At 53.9% G+C, this 20,522-nt stretch overlaps 2 protein-coding genes across 8 annotated transcripts in view; one reads left to right on the forward strand and one right to left on the reverse strand.

The window, feature by feature from the left end:
• The window catches only part of LOC122379294 (vacuole membrane protein 1-like), a 29,554-nt gene extending 21,794 nt beyond the window's left edge, over positions 1 to 7,760 (forward strand). For all 5 annotated transcript variants that reach the window (XM_043361351.1, XM_043361352.1, XM_043361349.1 and 2 more), the window contains exons 4-8: positions 192 to 382; positions 3,319 to 3,568; positions 5,085 to 5,231; positions 5,779 to 5,964; positions 6,530 to 7,760. In XM_043361351.1, coding sequence (XP_043217286.1) covers positions 192 to 382; positions 3,319 to 3,568; positions 5,085 to 5,231; positions 5,779 to 5,964; positions 6,530 to 6,676 — 921 coding nt within the window. In that variant the 3' untranslated portion in view covers positions 6,677 to 7,760. The remainder of the gene's footprint in view (positions 1 to 191; positions 383 to 3,318; positions 3,569 to 5,084; positions 5,232 to 5,778; positions 5,965 to 6,529) is intronic.
• A 1,841-nt stretch (positions 7,761 to 9,601) lies between these two features.
• The window catches only part of LOC122379295 (ankyrin repeat and SOCS box protein 10-like), a 32,063-nt gene continuing 21,142 nt past the window's right edge, over positions 9,602 to 20,522 (reverse strand). For all 3 annotated transcript variants that reach the window (XM_043361355.1, XM_043361354.1, XM_043361356.1), the window contains exons 2-5: positions 14,641 to 14,798; positions 12,639 to 12,727; positions 11,360 to 11,498; positions 9,602 to 11,002 (exon numbers count right to left, since the gene is read on the reverse strand). In XM_043361355.1, coding sequence (XP_043217290.1) covers positions 10,335 to 11,002; positions 11,360 to 11,498; positions 12,639 to 12,727; positions 14,641 to 14,798 — 1,054 coding nt within the window. In that variant the 3' untranslated portion in view covers positions 9,602 to 10,334. The remainder of the gene's footprint in view (positions 11,003 to 11,359; positions 11,499 to 12,638; positions 12,728 to 14,640; positions 14,799 to 20,522) is intronic.

A 20,522-nucleotide genomic window follows, 5' to 3' on the forward strand; every position in this document is an offset into this window, starting at 1 on the left:
CCTTAAACTCTGAGATAATATGCCTTAACGATAAGATGAACGAAAATGTCGACGCTCTCTACAAACCTAAACGCCTAAACGGCATTCTAATTTCGAAGTGTGATGCTAGGTGGCATGTTGAGGCTGCATTTGCTTAATGCATTTGCTGTCCTACGGTGCCCCACGCTAACCCTTCTGTTGTCTCTCCACAGTCGATCCGCCGGTTAGAGAAGCAGCTGCTCTGGTGTCTGTACTGGGTCGGACTGGGCGTACTGAGCTCAGTCGGACTCGGCACCGGCCTCCACACGTTCCTGCTCTATCTGGGGCCGCATATCGCCGCCGTCACACTGGCTGCGTACGAGTGTGAGAGCCTCGACTTTCCCGAGCCGCCCTACCCGGACGAGTGAGTAAAGGCAGGCAGGCAGGGAGGGAGGGAGGGAGGGAGGGAGGGAGGTGTGAATGAGTGAGTGAGTGAGTGAGTGATTGAGTGAGTGAATGAGTGAGGTGAGTGGGAGGAGAGATGCAAAAAGCTGAGGCAGGGAGGGAGTGGGGGGTTGAAGTCACTAGTCAACGATTGGAGGGACGGTTGAGAGAAATGGATGTCGCCCGTCGGGCGATGCAGGTGTTGGATGCATTAGTAGAAGGGTCAGGTGGCTTTGTATCGCTAAATTGGCTGCGACGAGCGTTCCACAGCTGTGAGGAAAGTGTGATGCATGTTGTCGTGTGAGTCATTGCAAATTGGGTGCCGCCTGATCACGCAAACCGTAGTACGTGCTAAATGCTGATATTCTAATCCAGTTGTACTATATCTTATATTCGGACATAGGTACTCTTACCCTTTGAAGTATCAAGAAGACAGTTTCTGTCATATTTGTGACATACTCGTGGGAACCATGCATTTTAAGCGTCAAGTGTCGATGACAGGCCCCTGGGGCCGCTGTTGCCACCTGGGGTATTTTAAATGCCACTGTCAACTGGCTAGGTGCTCGGTAATGGCCACAATTTAGTTACCAAACACAACAGGGTCACTGTCGCAAAAGCCGATTCTAGGTCGGCATTGGACGAGTTTTTCCACAGCAGGGTATTTTGTCGGCATAAACGATACCGTCTCACATTGTATTTAGTCTATGTTTCACGCTCATTGCTGAAGGCCGTCGCGTCAAAAGCCTTCACGAGTTCATGTTGTTTGTGCATGGTGTAGTTTGTTAGTAGAGCGAAGTACCGTTTGTTGATATGGCGTTCCCAGCGACCATAGCCGTCTGATGTCTAAGCGGCCAGTGACCTTTCTTTCAAACTACAAGCTGTATGATTCGTATGACGTACGCGAGTCGCGTGGCCAACTCGTGTGCTCAATAGGCGGAAACGCATGGGGGAACTGTGTTTTGGGTCTGTCCTGACCCTCTGACCTTTTGACTCTTAGTCAGGTTCTTTGATCGCTTAACTGATTCTCAGGCAATAATTCATGTGACCTTTTCAACTGTCTATATTCTGTCCGTTTATAGTTGTGTGCCTTTGCAGTTTTATAGTTTAGTTTTATCCCTTTATATTCTATATTTAAAGTAGTTTTATACAGGGTGATTTTTTTTAACTGTTAAAAAGTAAATGTCAATGGTGGTCCCTAAATCGAAAAATCGCGTGCAAAAAAGCAATGCACGTGATAGATAAATCTGGGACATTTTGTATGGTGTCATGATTTGTCCCTTTTAACCGAAGGCCTCGGCCCCAATGGAGCCTGAAAATGTCCCACCAATCGGGCACGCATGGTCCACCGCCGTTCAGTAAGGAATGGCACAAAACGATGATTTTGAAGCATTGAGGCAGTTCGAAGCATACGATCATCGAGGAGACACCCCAGAAAGACGTTAGATAATGCACGAACAAGCTTGTAGTCATAAATAACCTTCAAACGGTTCATTTGGCGTATGTGCAGCCTCTGAAGAATCAGTCTTCAGGGAGAAAGAAAAACAACAAATCAGACACCACCAGGGCCGCCAGTATCGAAATCCTCGACCTACCCTTAATAGACTTCTAGTTTTTGGACCCAGCTATGGCAGATATAACAAGAAAACAGTGGAAATATCTGGCAGAGCTGAAAATGGGCGATAGGAGCCTTTTCAGCTCGCCTAAGGAGTATGGGAGTCCATGGTGCTGTTCAACACGTGCTCAGGCGGGCTGATTCGTGTCGGTGAGAGAGGGGGTAACTTCAAGCACAAGTAAAATACACGATGGACGTTCCTTCACATCGTGTCTGCATGAAATCAAAATGTCCCAGCATGCTTGTCATCCTGGTATATAATTTTGCAATATATATTTGTATTTTAACCCTCGCATGTGTGCGGCGTTTGCCAGCTTCTAATGTGTAGGGGGGGGGGGGGTCGGTTGGACCCCCCTTGCCGTTTGGCCCCTGATCGAGCTAGAGCTTCGCGGAAAAAAACGAGCGTGTTGCCCGTGACGAGAGGAATCCGATGATACCCAATTTTAAGGTCCTAGGTCATTGGTTGACCTTCCAGGTCAGGTCAATGACCCAAAGTCGGGAAAATCGGGACCTGTTAGAAAGTCGTAAAGTGTGGCTGCTGAGGGGTTTTTCGGGGTGCTGATCACGAATATCGTGTTAGTTTTGATCACAGATGATGTTTTTAAGCATTTAGACCAGGTCGGGTCAGGTCAGGTCAGGTCAACCAGTAGGCGTCGTGACGGGTATTCGTAGTACGTGTCAACCGCCTCTGACAGCTTCGTAACATGTTACGAAGGCACCAAAACTACTTCGTAAATGTTCAAATGGTTGCTAAATTCGAATTCAGCTCCAAAAACTAGCTTAGAAACATGTACAGCTCGAAAAAGTGAACCGAGGTCACCCGAGGTCACCAAAGGTCAATGACCTGACCTGACCTTCAGGTGACCTTGACACCCACCCTAATGCATGGAAGCAACATCAAATCACATGTTTGAACGTTTGAAACCACGAAAAGCCTGCAAACGCGCGGCTAATGCGAGCCGACATACGCAGAATCGCGATTCCGGCCAAACATGGCCTCGGAAAAGAGGTCACAGGTCAAAGGTCATTTGGGTCAGGGTCATGAAATTTTCAGGGTAGGTGTAAAATTGATCAATGTGAGGGTACTGAAAGTTTCGTCGCGATCGGCCGCTTTTTACGCGAGTTATTCGCGAAAAACCATGGGGGGGTCCATCCGACCCCCCCCCCCCTACACATGCGAGGGTTAATGCCACTAGACCTCATTACTTTTTAACAAGTAAAAAAAAAATCACACTGTATGTGTTTATATAGTTCTATAGACGATTCACTTAACCCCGTCTGACCGCGCGCTGCCCCGCCGCCAGGATCGTGTGCCCAGCCGAGGCGGGCCCGGCGGCTCACATCACCATGTGGTCCGTGATGTCCAAGGTGCGACTCGAGGCGTTCATGTGGGGCGCCGGTACCGCGCTCGGTGAACTGCCGCCCTACTTCATGGCTCGCGCCGCACGACTCTCAGGGGTTCAGCCCGATGATGAGGACTTTGAGGAGTTTGAGGAACTCAGGAAGAAGAAGAATGCAGGAGACCTGTCGCTCCTGGACAGGGCCAAACTGGGGGTGAGTGGTGGGGTTTTGGTGGAGCTGCTTGGCATGACGGTGTCTGTTGTATGTACTTTACTCATATCACTATCTAGTATCTACACGTGGCCTGTGGACCATGCATTTTTGTAGAGGTTTCTGAACTGCCATTGACGTCATCACAGAAGCAGTCCTTTGTCCAGTTCGATTTGCTCGATATCTATTTGCTGTCAATGACTTATTTGGTGTCCTTCCTTTGTGTCCAATGACCGTGACTCGAGACGTTAGTCGATTAACGGTTCGTCCACTCTTTGAATGGGTTGACTGGTGTAATGGTAGTACATACAATCGTAGGCAGCCGATACGTTCTGCTTGTTTGAGGACCGCCTAATGCTTAGTGTGTTCTCAGCAAATATCCGTTTCTTGTTGCCGACAACCGTCACTCCCTTCTAACTTATGTGTTATGTATATTGTATAGCTTGCTGTATTGCAAGGTCATTCGAAGTATGGCTAATCTGTCGCTTATGCGCAGCAATGAAATGTTTCAGCGCAAATTACACCATTTATTTGTGTTCTTTGAAGAACACAGTTAAAACCTACATAAACCCAAACGTAAACAACGCTGTAACAATTCGCACTCGTTCATCGACAGAACGTTGAAATTGCTTGGTCACATATTCTGTCAACTTAGATTGGACTGGCATCCTACCACCTTCAGTAAAACTTCTAAATATTATATCGAATGGAATCAGTCTTAGCTTACCCATTACATTCTCCTGTAAGGAGAACTCTAACGAAATGAAAATATAATCGCTCTCGCCCGCCTCGGTACCTTGCTCATTTATAGTCAATGGTGATTACTATGCTACAGACCGTTTTTGCATGATGGCCGTTTGTTTAGGTCGTGGCCGTGTCATGTTGATAGCGCCAACCTGCCCTGAATCTGTACCGACTTGAGACCCACAGTGTCCTTTTTGTCCCTGCCCTAACCGTGTATTTGCCGTGTTTGCGTCACCATGTGTTGTACCGTATCATCATATGACAGTAGTGTGACCAAGAGGTCAACGACCGGGACCCTTCCCTATCATCGTAAACCACGGACGCCGGATCACGCCCTTTCGTCCGTGCTACGTGAGACTGGCGTGATTGTGAGTCGATGACCATTTGGTTCTCGTCAGTGCCTACATTGAGCGCTCAATGTAGGCAATGTAGGTTCGAGTGTACTCTGTGTCCAGCTCATTCGCTGCTGATGAACCCCTAATTTCTCGGGCAGCTCTCTGTTCTTTGCACCGGCCTCTGTGCTGTTTTTCTCTATACGAGTAACTTAAGTAACTTAAGTAACTTATGTTTCCGATAACTTTTTTAACTTATTATCAAACATAAGTTTAACTTATGTTTGACAGTTTCCCAGACTGTTCTCTGCTATAACTATGTATGACGCCGTCCATGACGATGTGCTCATCAGACTGTGCCTGGACCTGTCTAAGTATTCATCCATTCCACTGCGTACCCCATCAGTTCCTCCACTCTGACACCGTCCTCCTGTCATCCCCAGGTGGAGCGTCTGGTAGAGCGGGTCGGCTTCTTCGGTATCCTGGCATGCGCCTCGATCCCCAACCCGCTGTTCGACCTGGCCGGCATCACGTGCGGACACTTCCTGGTACCCTTCTGGACCTTCTTCGGCGCCACGCTGATCGGCAAGGTAAGGACTGGAGGCAGAGCGGATAGAGTGTTGACTCACATGAGAGAAGCAGGGGAAGGGCGTCGTGCACGTACCTAGCTTGGATCACGGAGAGGCGGTGTTCGAAGTAAATATAGCCACGTAAAGGTCTAATCCGATTGTGTAGATGATTCATTTTGTATGAGCCGTCTTTTATAAAAGGTTTGTTGAATACCTACTCGTAGTTAGCTGTTATATTATATAATAAGGATACGTTGAACCTGCTCTAAGCGTAGACGTGCTCGTGGTTTTGGGGACGTCCGCTAACTCACTGAGGAGGAAAATAATTACCTGTTGGACTAGCTGTGAACTAAACCGCTGGCTTTCTAAGAAGAGTTGGATGGCAGGTTTTCACTGTGATATAAAGACACATCACAGAATTGCTGGTTTTGAATAGGTAGACGTCATGACACAATGATACCATCAAAACCACTCGTTCAATAGATCATCCTTGGCGTCACCTGTGCCGTTTATAGTTACATCGTTCCCCACTAGATGTCAGCCCGGTCTGACGGCATCCCTCCCGCAGGCGGTGATCAAGATGCACATTCAGAAGATGTTCGTCATCATCACGTTCAACGAGCACCTGGTAGAGACGGCAGTGGATCTGCTGGGCCGTCTACCGCTCGGGGACAAGGTTCAGGGACCTTTCAAGGACCTGCTGGATAAGCAGAAGGAGAAGCTACACAGGAAGCCCGGCCAGGGCGTGGCACAGGTGCGTATCGTGGCGGTGGAAAGGGAGGGGGAGACTGGTGGGGAGGGATACATTGCGTGGGGAGGGCAAGGAAATTGCGTGGGGACTGGGGAAGGTAGGGGAGAAGCTTATTCTAGGGAAGAGGAAGGTATGTCCCATGCGACTTCGGTTTGTTGGTATTTTTGGTGTGCCTATTTGTCGTTCGTGATTAAAAGATGTCCGTGTTTACTGCATCCATGTTTTTCATAATTGCTATACATTGTTTACGGCGTAGTGGAAAATGCCTGCTTATTTTCCCTTAAGCCGCGGCTCTTTCTAATTGGACAAGTTTCGTGTTATGTAACGACATCTTTACGAGAATTGCTGGCTCGAAGTGAAACTAGCTTCTCTGTCAGAACTCAGGTTTCGTGCGGAGACCTATTGTTTACATTATGGTGGTCGGGAATGTCTATCGGCTTTCAACATTTGTTGACAAATACACGAAGGCTTTGCTTCGGGTACCTTCCCAGCTCGCCCTTTGTTCGTTGTGTGCGGAAACTGTTGTGTAACAGGGCGGTCGCTGACTCCCTTTCACGTCCCTCCACAGAGCTCTGAGAGTCTCCTCTCGGCCATATTCGAGAAGGTCATCATTATCATGGTGGTATATTTCGTCGTTTCCATCGTCAACTCGATGGCGCAGAGCTACCACAAGCGGCTGCACCGGCCCAAGGGACGAAAGGTGGCCAAGGACTGACTGCAGCGTCCGGGCGGCGGCGGGGACCGGGCCGGCCGCCGCCCGCGCGGACTGCTGCCCCGCTGATAGCCGCCGCCGCAGCCACAGCCACAGCGTTCTCCGACTCGACAGCGGCGCCCTCGGCCGGTAAGGTGACTGCGGTACCCTGCCCACCACCGCGGCTACCCCTCAGTCAGTGAGGGAGATATAGTGACGGTTAACGGATCATGGGCGGTGGATGACGGGACAGAAAGCCCTCCGTCCAGGCACGTTCCCGTCTGTCGGTCTAGAGATGGCCACTACTTGCCAGAGGTGCCGCGACTGTCAGCGGGGGGCTCTCGACGGGTTTGAAACGCACGAGGTCGGTAAGGATCAGACGATCGCCGTAGGCAGGGAGCGAGTCAGTGGTTCTGTTCCGTCCGATGAAAGAAAAACTAGCTAGATTATTTGAATTAATTTCCGAGCCCCTACGTTGTTCGTTTCATTGGTTGACTTAAAAACAATAACTTGTGTTGAAAGATATCGCTTCCGGTATGAGATGTCGTAGACCACAGATAGCGACCAAGTGTGATGGAAATTCAGGGCATTGGGTGTGTCCGTGCCATGGGAGGCCGGTCGCCGGCCTCAGACCGACCTCTACCGCCTGTCCGCGTGGACGTGTCCGCCCGTGTCCGCGCGCCACGTGCGACGTGGCCACGTGTGTCGGCACGTGTCTCAGCTCAACTGGCGGCGCCGTGTCGCGGACCAGGCGGCCCGTGCCGCCCCTGTGACGACAGACAGTGATATGTGTGATGTGCTGGCATATCGCACTGGCACTGTGACCGATCGCAGGCTCTGCCGGCGACGTACATATTCCCGTGTGTCGCGTAGGTCCAGTGTTACAAGTGACAACCGAGCTATATTTTAGGGTCGGTGTGAGTTTGTGTGAGTGCGGTATGTGTATGATGTGTTCTCCCAGATACAATGCATTTTATTATCACCCAGCTCGTGTGCGGGCAGGTTCACATTTTATCGCCCTCAGTTGTAGAAATTCACAAGGTATTGGTGGTGCATTATTTAATGTTTGCCGGTAATTTATGTTAAATACATGCGTAATGTACCGTGATTCTGTGTGCTCTGATCCTATTGTGGCTAGTTAGTTATGGGCAGCGGCTGTGGCTAGTTAGAAGTTACGAATTATAAGTTAAGATAGCTGGTATACCTAATTCAGTTTGTTCACCGAAGCAACAGTCCCCGGTGGGCTCACCGATCAGTTTCACGAACCCAGTCATGTTGCTTCTCCTTCTTTGCCTTGTTCGGGACTGAGCCCGTCCCAGCATCGCGTGTAACCGTGTTCGTCCATCTGTGCTGAGTTCTGCTCGTCCTGCTTGTCCCCAGTCTCTTCGGCGGTAATGTTCGCATGTCTGTCCCATGGGATGACATGGCGTTTTCGATAGTCATTCCTGCCGGTTCCATTCCGCGTATGAGTTGAGAGAATTCTGAAGTAGTTTGGACTGTACCGGGCGGTAGAACCCGGCCCTGTCGATCAGCGTTCGTGCAGTCGGAGGTTCTGGCACCGACTGATGCCCCCCCCCCCCCTCTCCCATGCCCTGGTATGAGCGTACCGGTGTCGTGCCCGACGCCAGGGCTTTCCTTGAAAAGGGAAAGAGGTCGGTCGACATCTGATAAGCCGTCACGAAATCCCGGCCGGCAGCGTCGGCAGTGTGTCGGCGGTTTCTTTAGCGGGAAGTTGTTGACAGGACGGGAAACTGGGTGGCATGAGGGCGCCGCCTCAGTCGCGGATGGTCCTCCAACGCGCAAAAACGCCCCCAAAACAGGCGCCAGACAGCAGGGATAACGTCATTAGCACAAAACACGGTAAAAGTTCCTGAAAACAATCCTGTCACGCCTCGATGTCGGCATCCTTTGCAGGACTGCGGTTTGGGCTTATCTACGGTAGCATGTGCTGCGTTTTCCTGTCGTCTTGTATCGGCCAGTGACCCAAATGTGGGCTATTATCGTTGTTCATCACTGACTGAGTCGGGACTCGAGTCAGCGAAATCTGATGCAGGTCTGTGCACCAGGAAACAATGGTCGTGGGTCGCAGACACGCGTCGCGGATTTCGGGGGAAGTCCGCTTTGGGACACAGTCATGCCTGGTCAGTGGTCTGGTCTGGTCTGGTCTGGTCTGGTCTTGATCAGATGTTACAATGTGGCTGATGTATCGCAATCGCATGAGCTTTCTCCAATCTCTGCAATTTCATTTTGGTACTCGAGCTGAATAAGGGCTCGACTTCGAGTCGCACGGCCAGCAGAGGTGAGGGTCTGTCGTTATTGTACTACTTAGATAGCCGTGGAACGCAAAGCCGGATCTCTGTTCTGTCTGCTGTAACACGCTTCTTAGACTGACTGCTTTAGTGTGACACCGTCACGAATCGATCACACTGTCACGTCACGCCGGTCCGTGACTCGGGTCAGACGTGTGTCACACTTCGTGAGCTGACGCCATCCCGGGGTCATGACCCCCGGTCGGTGGGGTTCAGGTCCAGGTAAAACTCTCCATAGGTCGAGTTCGTTACCGTGATATCGTGTCGTTTTATAGGGCAAAGTGTGACTAAAGTCTGTGTGTACTTGAACCCAATCCTTCATTTAAGGTTGATTAGAACAGCGACGAGTGTCACGCTTCGGGGTACGGAGAATCGGCCACGGAAGCCCTCGTGGAAGCACTAACAACGTTGAATCGACCAGTTTTATAATAACGTCTGGCAAACGCTGGCTAAAGAATTACTGGAAAAAGTTATTCTCCAGTCGCTGTCCTCGTTGCATGCAACGTGTTCAGCACAACGAAGACGCAAGCCATTAAAGCCGAGTTATCATCAAATGGAAGCACGGAAATCAAGCCAGTTCTCTCGGGCTTGTGCTCGGCCAACGACAGTACATCATCTATTTCCACCGGAGAAGGCCTCGTTTCTAAATAAATAAGTGTATTCGACGCTGCACATTTGCACATACAAAACAGAAGGAGCGCGCGCATCGATGGGCAGTGCTTTACCAAGCGAACACAATGATCATAGTCAGCGAACGCTGACAGTGCGCGCTCCCGGACACCGGCTGCCCTCAGTTGACCCTGTGACCTCCCGACCCGACCCGACCCTGCCCCCTAACCCCCCCCCCCCCATTCAGCCCGTCGGATGCCCGTGATCGACTGCGTACGCCCGCCGCAGTCTTATCTCCAGGTACTGAAGGCCAATCGCGGCCGACGCTCACTCGCTCACATTTCTCACTCGCTCTCACTTAGCTCTCACACGGAACACGTCGCGTTGTACTTTGGTAGTTCATTGCTGCGATGCCCAAACGCTCCAGCTCTGGTAACTCGCGGTCGGGCCGCACAGCTCACCGCGGCGGAACAGCGCTGCCGCCGCCGCGCGGAAGCCCTCGGGAAGATATGGTGCGGGTGGGTGTGACGTCATCGAGTGTGACGTCATCGAGCGACGTCGCCTGCTCGGCGGTGGTCCCGGAGCTCCCGGGAGAAGTGACTACTGACTAGTCTTCACGACGGGTCGCGCGCGGAGAACAGCCATGCCTTACAAAAATACACATTGCGTCGCGTCATGTCGCGTTGTCCACAGCCCCAGGGCGGCACAACCACTGTCCGTCCACCTTCCACTGTCCACACCGTCCACCGGCGGTGGACACGGCCTCACGAGATGTCCTCGAGCGTGATACAGCGCTGCAGCGCCGGCGGCACAGCCAGCCGGTGTACTCCGGCGGCTATCCCGCCGCCCTGCTGCAGGTTACGGCGCACCTCCTCGCAGCAGAGGTGGCGCAGCTCAGCCGGCTGGCTCCAGTACCGGCGGATGCGCGATTTGAGCTCCAGAAACACAGGCCCCAGCAGACGAATGTGCTGGCCCTGGCTGACCATAGCTCCAAGAACGTGCCGCTGCATTTCGGCCGGCCGCCGCGCCATCTGACGACAGAGCAGCGCCAGGGTGGTATCGCAGTCCTCGAGCCGGCGCCGCTGGACGACACCGCGCAGCAGCGCACAGAACGCGGACGCGCGCCGCACGCGCACCTCGGCGCCGGCGTTCAGCAGCGCCCGGGTGAGGGACGCCGCCGCGTCCAGCTGCTGCGCGGCGTACATCAGCAGCGTCGAGTCGCGACCGTTGACGGCGTTCACATCGGCGCCGGCGGCGGCCAGCCGCTCGGCGAGCCGCGCCGCCAGCTCGTGGTGGCCCTGTGTGACGAACGAGCGCAGGTAGAGGAGCGGCGTGTCGCCCTCCTGATCTGCAGCGTCCAGTCGCGCGCCGGCCTCCAGCAGAGAGGTGACGCACTCGTCCAGAACCGGCCAGCTCGGGCCGCGGCTCTGGTCTGTCGGAGCAGAGGGAGAGAAAGGGTCAGAGAGTCGGTTCATGCTTATCAGGTCAATACATAAAAAGGGCACGTTAGACAGACCTAAGTATGTGCAAAAATAACAATGCTGACTATAACTTTTCGAGCAGATGCGGAAGCGCATCCAGAAAATGTTCGTCGCTGTATGCGCCTAAATTCAACAACCGAACTGCGCCTATACCTATTCAGCAACCGAACTATCAGTGGTTTGTATACCAAACAATAATGTACCGATTTTCTTTATTCAGATTTACGATTTCTCATTCAGACCTCAAGTTTAGTATCTTTTCAGAAGGTGAAGTCTCCACAGTCCACACAAACACCGTCTATACTCACAAAGAAACAGTACGTGAAGCGGTGTCTGCCCGGAGCCGTTTTGGACGTTCACTAGTTGCGGATGTCGCCGACAGAGGTCTCTGACGCTGGGTCGCGGGTCGGCCGTGGCACAGGCGCGGTGGAGCGATGTCACAGAGTCCTGGGGACAGACGTCGTGAGGTCAGCAAGGAGTCAAATAAGCGGTGGGCGGTAGCCGTCGAATGTAATATTGGTGAAGACGGGCAAAGACAAAGAACCCGTCACTATTAATTTAAACGGTTCCAAGATGTATGAAAATTCGATGAGCCAACAGTACGAAGAATGCATTGATCGTTAAAAAGAACGGAGCTAACACATCATTTTTACACGGAATACCTTGGTAAGTGTCAGGGCTGTTAACATTTGGCCTCCAGTCATAATTAATCTGTCACGAACCACACCATGCGACCTGTGACATGCAGCTGTGCCGAGCAGAGAGGTGCAGAATTTCCTTATCAAAAGACTTCCCTTTTGCGCCCAAAATCGTTTGCCTTCGGATGAAAGAATGAAAGGTAGAACTTCGGTCACCTTGGGTGACTGCATGGTGCCTATCATTGTCTTGGAATGCAGTATGCACTGATAAGTGTAGCAGAGTGACTGAGCTTGCCAGCCATAACATATGTATGTATTTAGCTCGATGTTTACGGGACAGCCAAGCCATTAAAAACTTCAATGGATCTGCAATTCAATTTTGACCGGACAATAGCTCTCCCGTCTACGCACCGTTCGTATTGCTCGAACGCTTTATTCCATGTTCGGCGGCACAGCCTATCTGCAGGCGCTTCCACTAGTGACATCTAGTGACGGGATTTGCATTCTACAGCCGAGTCGAGTTTATTGCCGATGCAAACGTTTTTGTCCGTGATAAAGTGGATGCAATCAGAAGTGTTTCTTTTTTGCCAAGTCATGAAGTAAGTAAAGCATAAACTACTTATCACGTATGCTCACATATGCTCAACTGTAAGCTAAATTTGCATAAGTAGGTATATGATAAGTTTTGCGAAGTGGATTGCGGAAATGCACCGAACGTTGAGAGTTCAAGCAGACATTAGATTGCATGACGATATTCGTTCATGCAATCAATGCATTCTTCAGCCAGCTTCGCAGTAAATGAAGTCTTGTCGTGCTTCTTTTCACATTATTTCGGTTATTTATTTCGAAATAAAGTCGATGTCCTTTGATTTTCGTCGAGATAGGAACGTGCCATAGGAAAAAAAGATGGTTACCGTGCACGATGTAATTCATTTTCAAGTTGTCTTACCTCGATATGAGCGCAGGTGGCGGGCTTGTGAAGAACAGTGCTGTATCCGAGGAGCAGGGAGAGGGGAGATTCCAGGGAGGCTTCCGCAGCTGTAAACGGAGAACACAAACCGTCACATGCTGAACACTACCCGTGACGACCTAAACACAAACGGCACCAATCACAACTCGTCAGATCACCAAGCAACTATAGAGCGACCGCTTCCAAAGCGACCATCATTACATCAAAACCACGTAACGGTATGCTGTCACGGCACCGACCGCACCTCACGGGTTAAAGCGACCTCTCGAACATTTCAGGGATAGTGTGTCGACTTTAGGGGAACTCCCTGTACATAATTATGATCATAATGACGGCTTCCGTGTCGGAGCTGTATGAACAAAGAATGTGTCGATAAATACAGTGACCTTTAGGTTCTGAAGTCGTCAGGAAGACGATAATTCTGTCGCAATCCTTTGCAGGTTCATGAACAAATACTTTAAGTTGTTCAGCATGAGCCATTCTAATTCAAAAGACTGTGATCAGGTCGGGCTCCTCTGAACAGCCAGTTTCCGATCAAAAAGTATCTGGACACGATATGACAAACGGGCGGGGTGCTGGCAACGCCAACTACCAGTCGTGACTGAAAAATTAACAGATAATATACCTAAGCAGTGCTGACACAGTTCAGTACGTGAGATCAACGTTGCAAACTACTTTCGTGGACTGCCGCCTGTGCCCGGTGCCCGCAATCACGACAGTAAGGAAAGCTGTTGTTGATCAACACAAAGGACTCACGAATCCTTAGTAAACGAACAAATCAAACAGCCGGTTGAGGCAACTTTCAGGTCTTTTCCTCAATCCTCGCCGACATGAACTAGTTAGTGCCTCCTTCCCATTTCCCAATCTCTCCTTCCCATTGTCAATCCCTTGTTGCAGACACTTTCCGTGCCTGTCGCCCGGTATCAGTCTGTTCCTCGGAAACCTTGAGCAACCATCTGGCAGTTTACATGGCTCACTAGCTGCAGCATGACTCGGCAGCAGCCGGGGTCAGTCACAGTGTGTCTATAGATTACAGCCCTCTGAGAGGTCAGCATCCCCAGCCGGACCCCGCTGGCGATCCGTACAACTGGTGGGTAGCTGCTCCCGGAGCTGGGGCAGCCCCACTCTCGGAGCTGGGACAGCTCGGCTCTCTCGGAACAGCTCAAAGGGCCGTGCCGGCAGCGGCTGCTCTGTCGGCGAGAGCCCGGGGGCGGCGGAGTGGGCCGCCTGGGCCGGAGATGTTCGAGGAAGTCGGGCCGGTCGGCCGGCGCCCGCGCCACGTGGCCTGACCCCCGACCTCCCGTGAGCGACCTTCAGAGAGATTATTGGCGCCGCGCCGAGCCGAGCCGGGCGGCGCCCCCGAGCAGCAATTAGATACAGGGTCTGATTTACATATATAATATAGATTCACTGAAATAAAAGCAACTTAGAAAGGCCGGGATATTCAATCACTGCATTGCATTATGATATCGCTTTGATTCATTATACAGACACAGTGTGCATGTAGGCATTCTTAAAGTTTTGATACTTCGGTGGTATCCCATGCATGGAAAATGATTCAGTTTCAGACAGAGCGCGGAGGCTGACTTCCTACCGCCGTCCGGAAGTGGACTGACCCGGAGGGTGGGAGAGGGAGCAGAGAGCAGCCAAGGTCTCCACCATTTATTCCGGCGCTCGTCTCCGGAAGACGGACTGGCCCTGGGCGCCTTAGGCCAGCGGTAGAGGCCGCCTGACACGAACACAAAGGGTCGGCCGGCTCATGAAACGAAACCCGTCCCGGCCGCCGGCGGCCGCTCATTTACCGCACAAAACGACCAGCTCCACATTGGCGTGAATTCCTGTCGGATCCCGTTCCTGCTCCGTTTGTGGATGTGAGCCGAGAGGGTGAGGGATAGAGCCAGCTCTCTGTTCACCTTCTGATCCATTTGGCGCGGCCGGGTCGGCCGGGGGTCGGGAGTCGTCAGCCGTCAGGTCGGCTCACCTTTTCTATTGAGCGGCGGCGCGTCCAGCTGGCGTTGGAGCGAGCTGAGGCGGTGCTGACATTCTCCGAGGAAGCAGGCGGCCGGCAGCAGCGGCCCATGACTGTCCCCGTCGGCCGGGTCAGCGCTCCGCTCCAGCATCGAACAGGCCAGCTCCTCTCTGAAACAGACACACAGACATGGTCAGCAGGGAACGGCGGCACGGTGGGGATGGAGAGAGCTGGGGAGAGCTAGGGGAGCCGGGGGAGAGACAGACATAGGTATATGGAGCCTGGGAAAATATGATTAGGTGGGGAAGGCTGAGAGGAGCTAGGAGATGCTTGTAAGAGTTGTGAGGCGAATAATGTCATTGCTGCCAAGGGCGACGAAGCTTTTTTCTGGCCAAGCCCAAACATATTTGAGTAAGGCATCAGTATTGGGCCGAGTTCTCGATACTCCAGTCTCGCATCAGGGCTACGATCAGCAGTAGCGCAGCTGCTCCTCTCTTCCTCCCCTCCTCATCTGACCAGTGGCGCTGACCAAGCACCCCCACCTTCACACCCTTCTCCTTCCCAGCGGGTGGCTCCCTCCCGTCCACCCGTCAGCCTTCCTTCCCAGCCTCCCTCCACGCTGAGTGGTCACCGACCGTTGGGAGCCGGTCGGGCCTGACCGCAGCGGGCAGGCGGAGGCGGTACGCGCCCGTCAAACGGTGGAGCCTTGAGCCGCTAGGAGCGTGTCAGAAACCGACAGCTGCCGGCTCGAGCAGCTGCCAGCTGCTGTAACCGTCCATGGTAGACAGACACCTCAGCGGTCGGCGGAACCTGGACGGTGTGCGGTGGAGGGAGGGCGGATAGCGGGACTTGGAGCCACAAATAGCGGAGCAGGTTCTCAGAGGTGATCATAGGGTGGTGGTTATGGAGTAGCGTGGAAGTTAATTGAGGCTGAAGCGAAGAAACAGAGGTTAATTCCATGAGCCGCGTTATACCGCATAACTTGATGGTTAGGCATATTATCTTCAATAATAATCCACTTTTATCTGCCACGCTATATCTGCAAACATCTAGGTGGACACTGGACATCTTATTTTGTCAGCAAAATCGTTCCGTTTCAGTTTGGAAATGCAGCCCACGCTTCGCAACGATTAAGATGTGGCCGACTCCCTCCCTCTGCTCAGTTCGTCTCTCCGTTCCCCATCCCGACAGTCGCGCCACGTCACTCCACATCAGTCGACCGTCTCAGCGGGCCCGGCCCGGCGGGGTGTCCCGTCCTGTCCCGGCGCGGGCCCGTCCCATCAGACGCGCCGGCGCCGTCCCGGACCGATCCAATTAAAGCAGCGGGCGGCCAGCGAGCCATGAACGCCGCTCTCTCAGGAAGTAATTACGCACGAGGGCAGCATAACTCAGCTTTTTACACACTGTCGTAGTAAACATGACCTTGAATGCTCTGAATGGAAATCGTGCAGCTCATGGCACGAAGAAGGGGTGCTCCACTTCCGCGATGGGTTGTGATAGGCCCACTCACTTTCCTGGACTGCAATTATAAAACCGAGATAGCCATTTTCACCCAAACAACTCGACGTCCGGTCGTCGGTCTTTCTCGTACCCGGGCTCTATCCCTACCGGCATCGTCCTCCGGTTCTCAGAGAGGCCGCCGACCGGTCGGCTGATGCGGTGGGCCGGACGCGGGAGCCGCCAAATCCCTCAGCTGTCTGTGTGGCTACCTAACCGGCTCCCACTGCTCCCGATCGTCACCGCACGCTTCCTGGTTCACTATCGACCGGCAGAGACGGGCGCCGCCTTCTCATAATAGGATGGGGGGTGAGCGCTGACTGCGTCAAGGTCAGCCCGTCCTGCCCCTGCCCGGCCGGTCGGGACGCGAGCACGTGACTTACACACGGCCCGGCACACACAAAGGCCCCTACCCGACGGCCGCCCCGCTAGCTAAATTGCAGAGGGGCCAGAGCGCGCCGACGCTGGGGAAAGGTCGTCAGGACGAAGGGGTGGGGCTTTAAACTGGGGCGGTCGTTGAACCCGGCCGAGGGGTGGGGGATTTTTTGTCCCCAGTCGATACGGAAGCGCCGGGGGAGCGCGCCGGACCACGGCAGTATTCGCACCGCTAAGCTCGGACGTTTTTTTCTGTCCTCCGGGGCAGGGGAGCCGACTCAGCTCAGCCGTGGGAGGCGCGCCGAGCGACCGGAGAGCTGGCACTCGTCGACACTGACAGACAGCCGCGCTCGGCGCGGGAGCTCAATCCAATCCGAAGGGCACCTCGCATCAAATTATCCAGAAAATCCGTGATACTGGCACGCGTCAGTGCTGAACCTCTTTCACATCGCTCCAGAACAGCCCATTTCAAACATGCATGCTGTAAAAATCGACCGTTGGCTGGTGGTGTCATCGACACACTTTCCGTGGAATCCGCACGCGGTCGGGTTGCCGAGCGGACAGTCCGCTCGGACAAAGTGTCACACACCTGGGTGAATGAACCGTGAGCCTAAATCCCGCCCACCTACCGGGCGGGTTAAATCCATAACGGCGCGGCTTCGCGACAACTCATGTTTCTTACCGGGAAATATGCATATTGTCTTCCTCCATTGCCGGTACTAGTATTATATACAGTAACGTGAGCCTTAGCATTGCATTAGTGCATTATGCAGTTAATATGACAACCGGTAGTGGCAGTAGTAGCCACGGTGAGTTAAACACATGACTTCTTCTTTGTATAATCTGCCGTAAATAAACTAACTACTCTGGGAGCACTGGCTCAGTAGGCTGCTACCAACCGGTCACTGAGGCCGCGACCGGCTATATTTCGGGCGGGGCGGGGGCGGGGGTGGGGGCGGGGGTGGCACGTGCTGAGTCCGCCGTGCACAGTCCAGTTCAGTGACCCCGGCGGGCCGAACTTTCGCCCGCCGACGCGTCACCGGCCGCCGGCTGGGGACGTTGTGCAACATACAAAAAAACACCGACAGCTGAGCCCAGACCGGCACGCAAGCCGTGACAACAGAAAATATCGCCCAAATAAGCCATCGTTCAGACTTAGTTTCCCTAACCGCCAGGCTCGCAAGGCACGCTTCCGGTCAGCCCAGATATTCTCTGAGCGCAGTCGCGGGGAAATAAATGGCTTCACTCACCGCGGAGCGTTTATAAACTGACACGGGTGCCATGAGTAACGATGCGGTCACGTGGCTATTTGCATGTGAAATACGTGATGGAATTGGAGGTGACTGAACGAACCACAGCACGGCTACTCCACCGTCACTCATGGCCTCGTGCGCCGCGTTCCGGGACTGCCGGGGCGAGGGTTTCCAACTAATTCAGAGATAATGAGCGAGCGGCACGCTACCGGGCCGGTCAGATCAATCCGACTCATCCTGCACGTCAGCTGGAGACGTCACCCCGGTTATCACAGACGTGCACGTCAGAGGGTGACGTATGGACTGTCACAACGGCGGCGTCTGGTCTGTCAGACGGCGGCGTCTGGTCTGTCAGACGGCGGAGTCTGGTCTGTCAGACGGCGGAGTCTGGTCTGTCAGACGGACACCGCACTGTCAGAGACCACATGAGGAATTATTGTCAGGAGGAAGTGTCTGGTCAGCGGTCAGATACATCTGTGCGTGAAGTTGAAAGAGCAGCGGATGTCTGGCACGACAGATGGCCATTCAGACTTGATGGACGAGGCCGACCATTACAGCGGGACCAAACCAAACCAACACTCAGCTATCTCACCAAGAAGTGTTGAGTGAGCAAATGGTCGGCATAAATGCGCCTTCAGTTCGATCGCAGTATCGCAACGTGGATATAAAATATCGTCCTATGTTCGTAATTAATTCTCCCACTAACAGTTGTAGCGGAAGCCAGCCGTCCCACTGCAGTGCAACAGCACGACGGGATCGCGGTCTGCCGGCGGGGAACGTTCACCGGTAATCCGGGATGGATGTAAGCACCATGTCCGCATGGCTCGCCACCTGGCCTGCAGGGGCTGCGGGGCTGCAATGCCGGCCCCTGCAGCTCTGATTCAGCGGGCGTCCCCGTCCGACGTCCGGCGAGCAGCCTGTCCGTCTGTCTGTCTGTCTGTTAGGGACACACCCAGTGGCTGCTCCTGTCTAATATAGATGCGTGTTCGCTGTCTGACGCATATGAACCAGCTCCCTGACAGACAGGAACACATGCAGATTGATTCAGACATCGATCGTCTCCTGATTAAGACACGGGCCCGTTGTCTGACCACCGTACCGTTTCGGACCGACAGATGTCGACAAGAGACCTGCTGAGTGCTGGCATTAATGTAACCTTTGTAACATCATAAACAGCGATGTCTGGCTCGATGCAGACATCACGGCGCACATCTGTCGAATCCAGAGCCTTTGGAGAGACGGCTGGGCTGGGGACAGGGGTGGCAAGGCACGCCAGCGAGGCGCTGGTCGTTGCGGTGCTCCCAGCCCACCCCGCGCTGACAGGTCTGCAGCTGTTGACTGTCTGTCATATGTAGCGGTTGGAAACGTCTCAAGACTCAGCGGGCCGTCACATTTCCCGGAACGGTGCCACACTGTCACACTTCTGTCACATTTCCAGCTGACCGCTGTCCCATTTACCATGCCGTGATACTGGAAATCAGCGATTCTCCGGCCGGCAACCACCCCCAGCAACAACCCAACCACCGACTGACATCCATCATGCACTGATCCGATTGGATGTGACCACAGATCCCCGTGGAGAAAGCCTGGCCTCTAACCATCCCACCCCCTCTTTCTCCTTATGTCTTCCGTCCGTCCCGTTGGTCGGGCCGGTCTCCCGTCGGCTCGTCGGCCGCCGTCTCTACCGATGCAGGTCGCCGCCTCCGTCGTCGTCTCTCCTCGCTCGCCCATGGCCGGGTCAATGGCCGCCGCCGCCGCCGCCGGCACCGTCGGTCGGTCGCCACCCGGGGTCGTACCGCCAGCGTGCTCTGGCCGGCACCGTTCGACGCGCCGTACCAGTGCAGCCCTGACCCAGCTACCGGTCGAGTACCCCGGGCCGCCATCGCGCCACCGTCACTGCGTTACAGTCGACCTGTGGCGTGCTCACTTGCAACGTCTTGGCGGCAAAAATGGCGACAGTTTCGGGCGGCGCGCTCGGCAGACTCCGCATTGCAACACGGGCGGCCGGGCGAGCGGCGCCCGAGGGCGTTGACTCCGGGCGCACGCCGGCCCGCTCGTCTCGCCGCGGCCTCCGACGCCAGCGCGATTGTAAACTGAGCGTCTGCACTGCGGGGGCGGGGGCGGGGGCGGCACGTCTCATGGCTGGCACGGGCTGAGGTGAGAGGTCGCTCCAGACTGCCACTCGAGCAAACACCGGCCCACTGGGAGAGCCCCAGGGCGGCACTGGTTGCTGGGGCGGTGCCGACGGGCGGGGACCTGTCTGACCTCCTGTCTGACCTCCTGTGACCTGCCCTGTTGCTGGGGAGGTATTACTGGTCTCAGCCGAGTCGGGTCAGTCGTGCGCTCCCTTGTAGGGGGGGGGGGGCTAGTGGCGTCACCAGCGGGCTGGCCGGTGCGTCACCCTGCGCGGCGGGGCCATGATAGGTCACCTGATACCGCCGCCAGGTAAATTGGACGGACACGGCACGGCGTGGCCGCGTGGACCGGCGAGACTGGCACCCCGCGCGGATAGCATGATGAAACCCATCGGTGCGAAAACTACGCAGCACAATGCTGGATTATTTTGTGGTGCGATATCGTTCTGGATCGACAAGGATTAATTAATAAATCTATAATTACAAATAAACGGTCATAGGATGTTTTTTTTTCGCTGAGAAGTGAGATAGCAAAATCTTCATTTTTTCATCTATTGCAAGAACCATAGGTTTATTTCTCGTTTATTTTATTTAGCCTTGCGCCGATGTTTTTCGTCAGAGTTCAATAACCTCA

The sequence above is a fragment of the Amphibalanus amphitrite genome, unplaced genomic scaffold, assembly GCF_019059575.1.
Source record: "Amphibalanus amphitrite isolate SeventyFive unplaced genomic scaffold, NRLGWU_Aamphi_draft 000075F_arrow, whole genome shotgun sequence".
Lineage (NCBI taxonomy): Eukaryota > Metazoa > Arthropoda > Thecostraca > Balanomorpha > Balanidae > Amphibalanus > Amphibalanus amphitrite.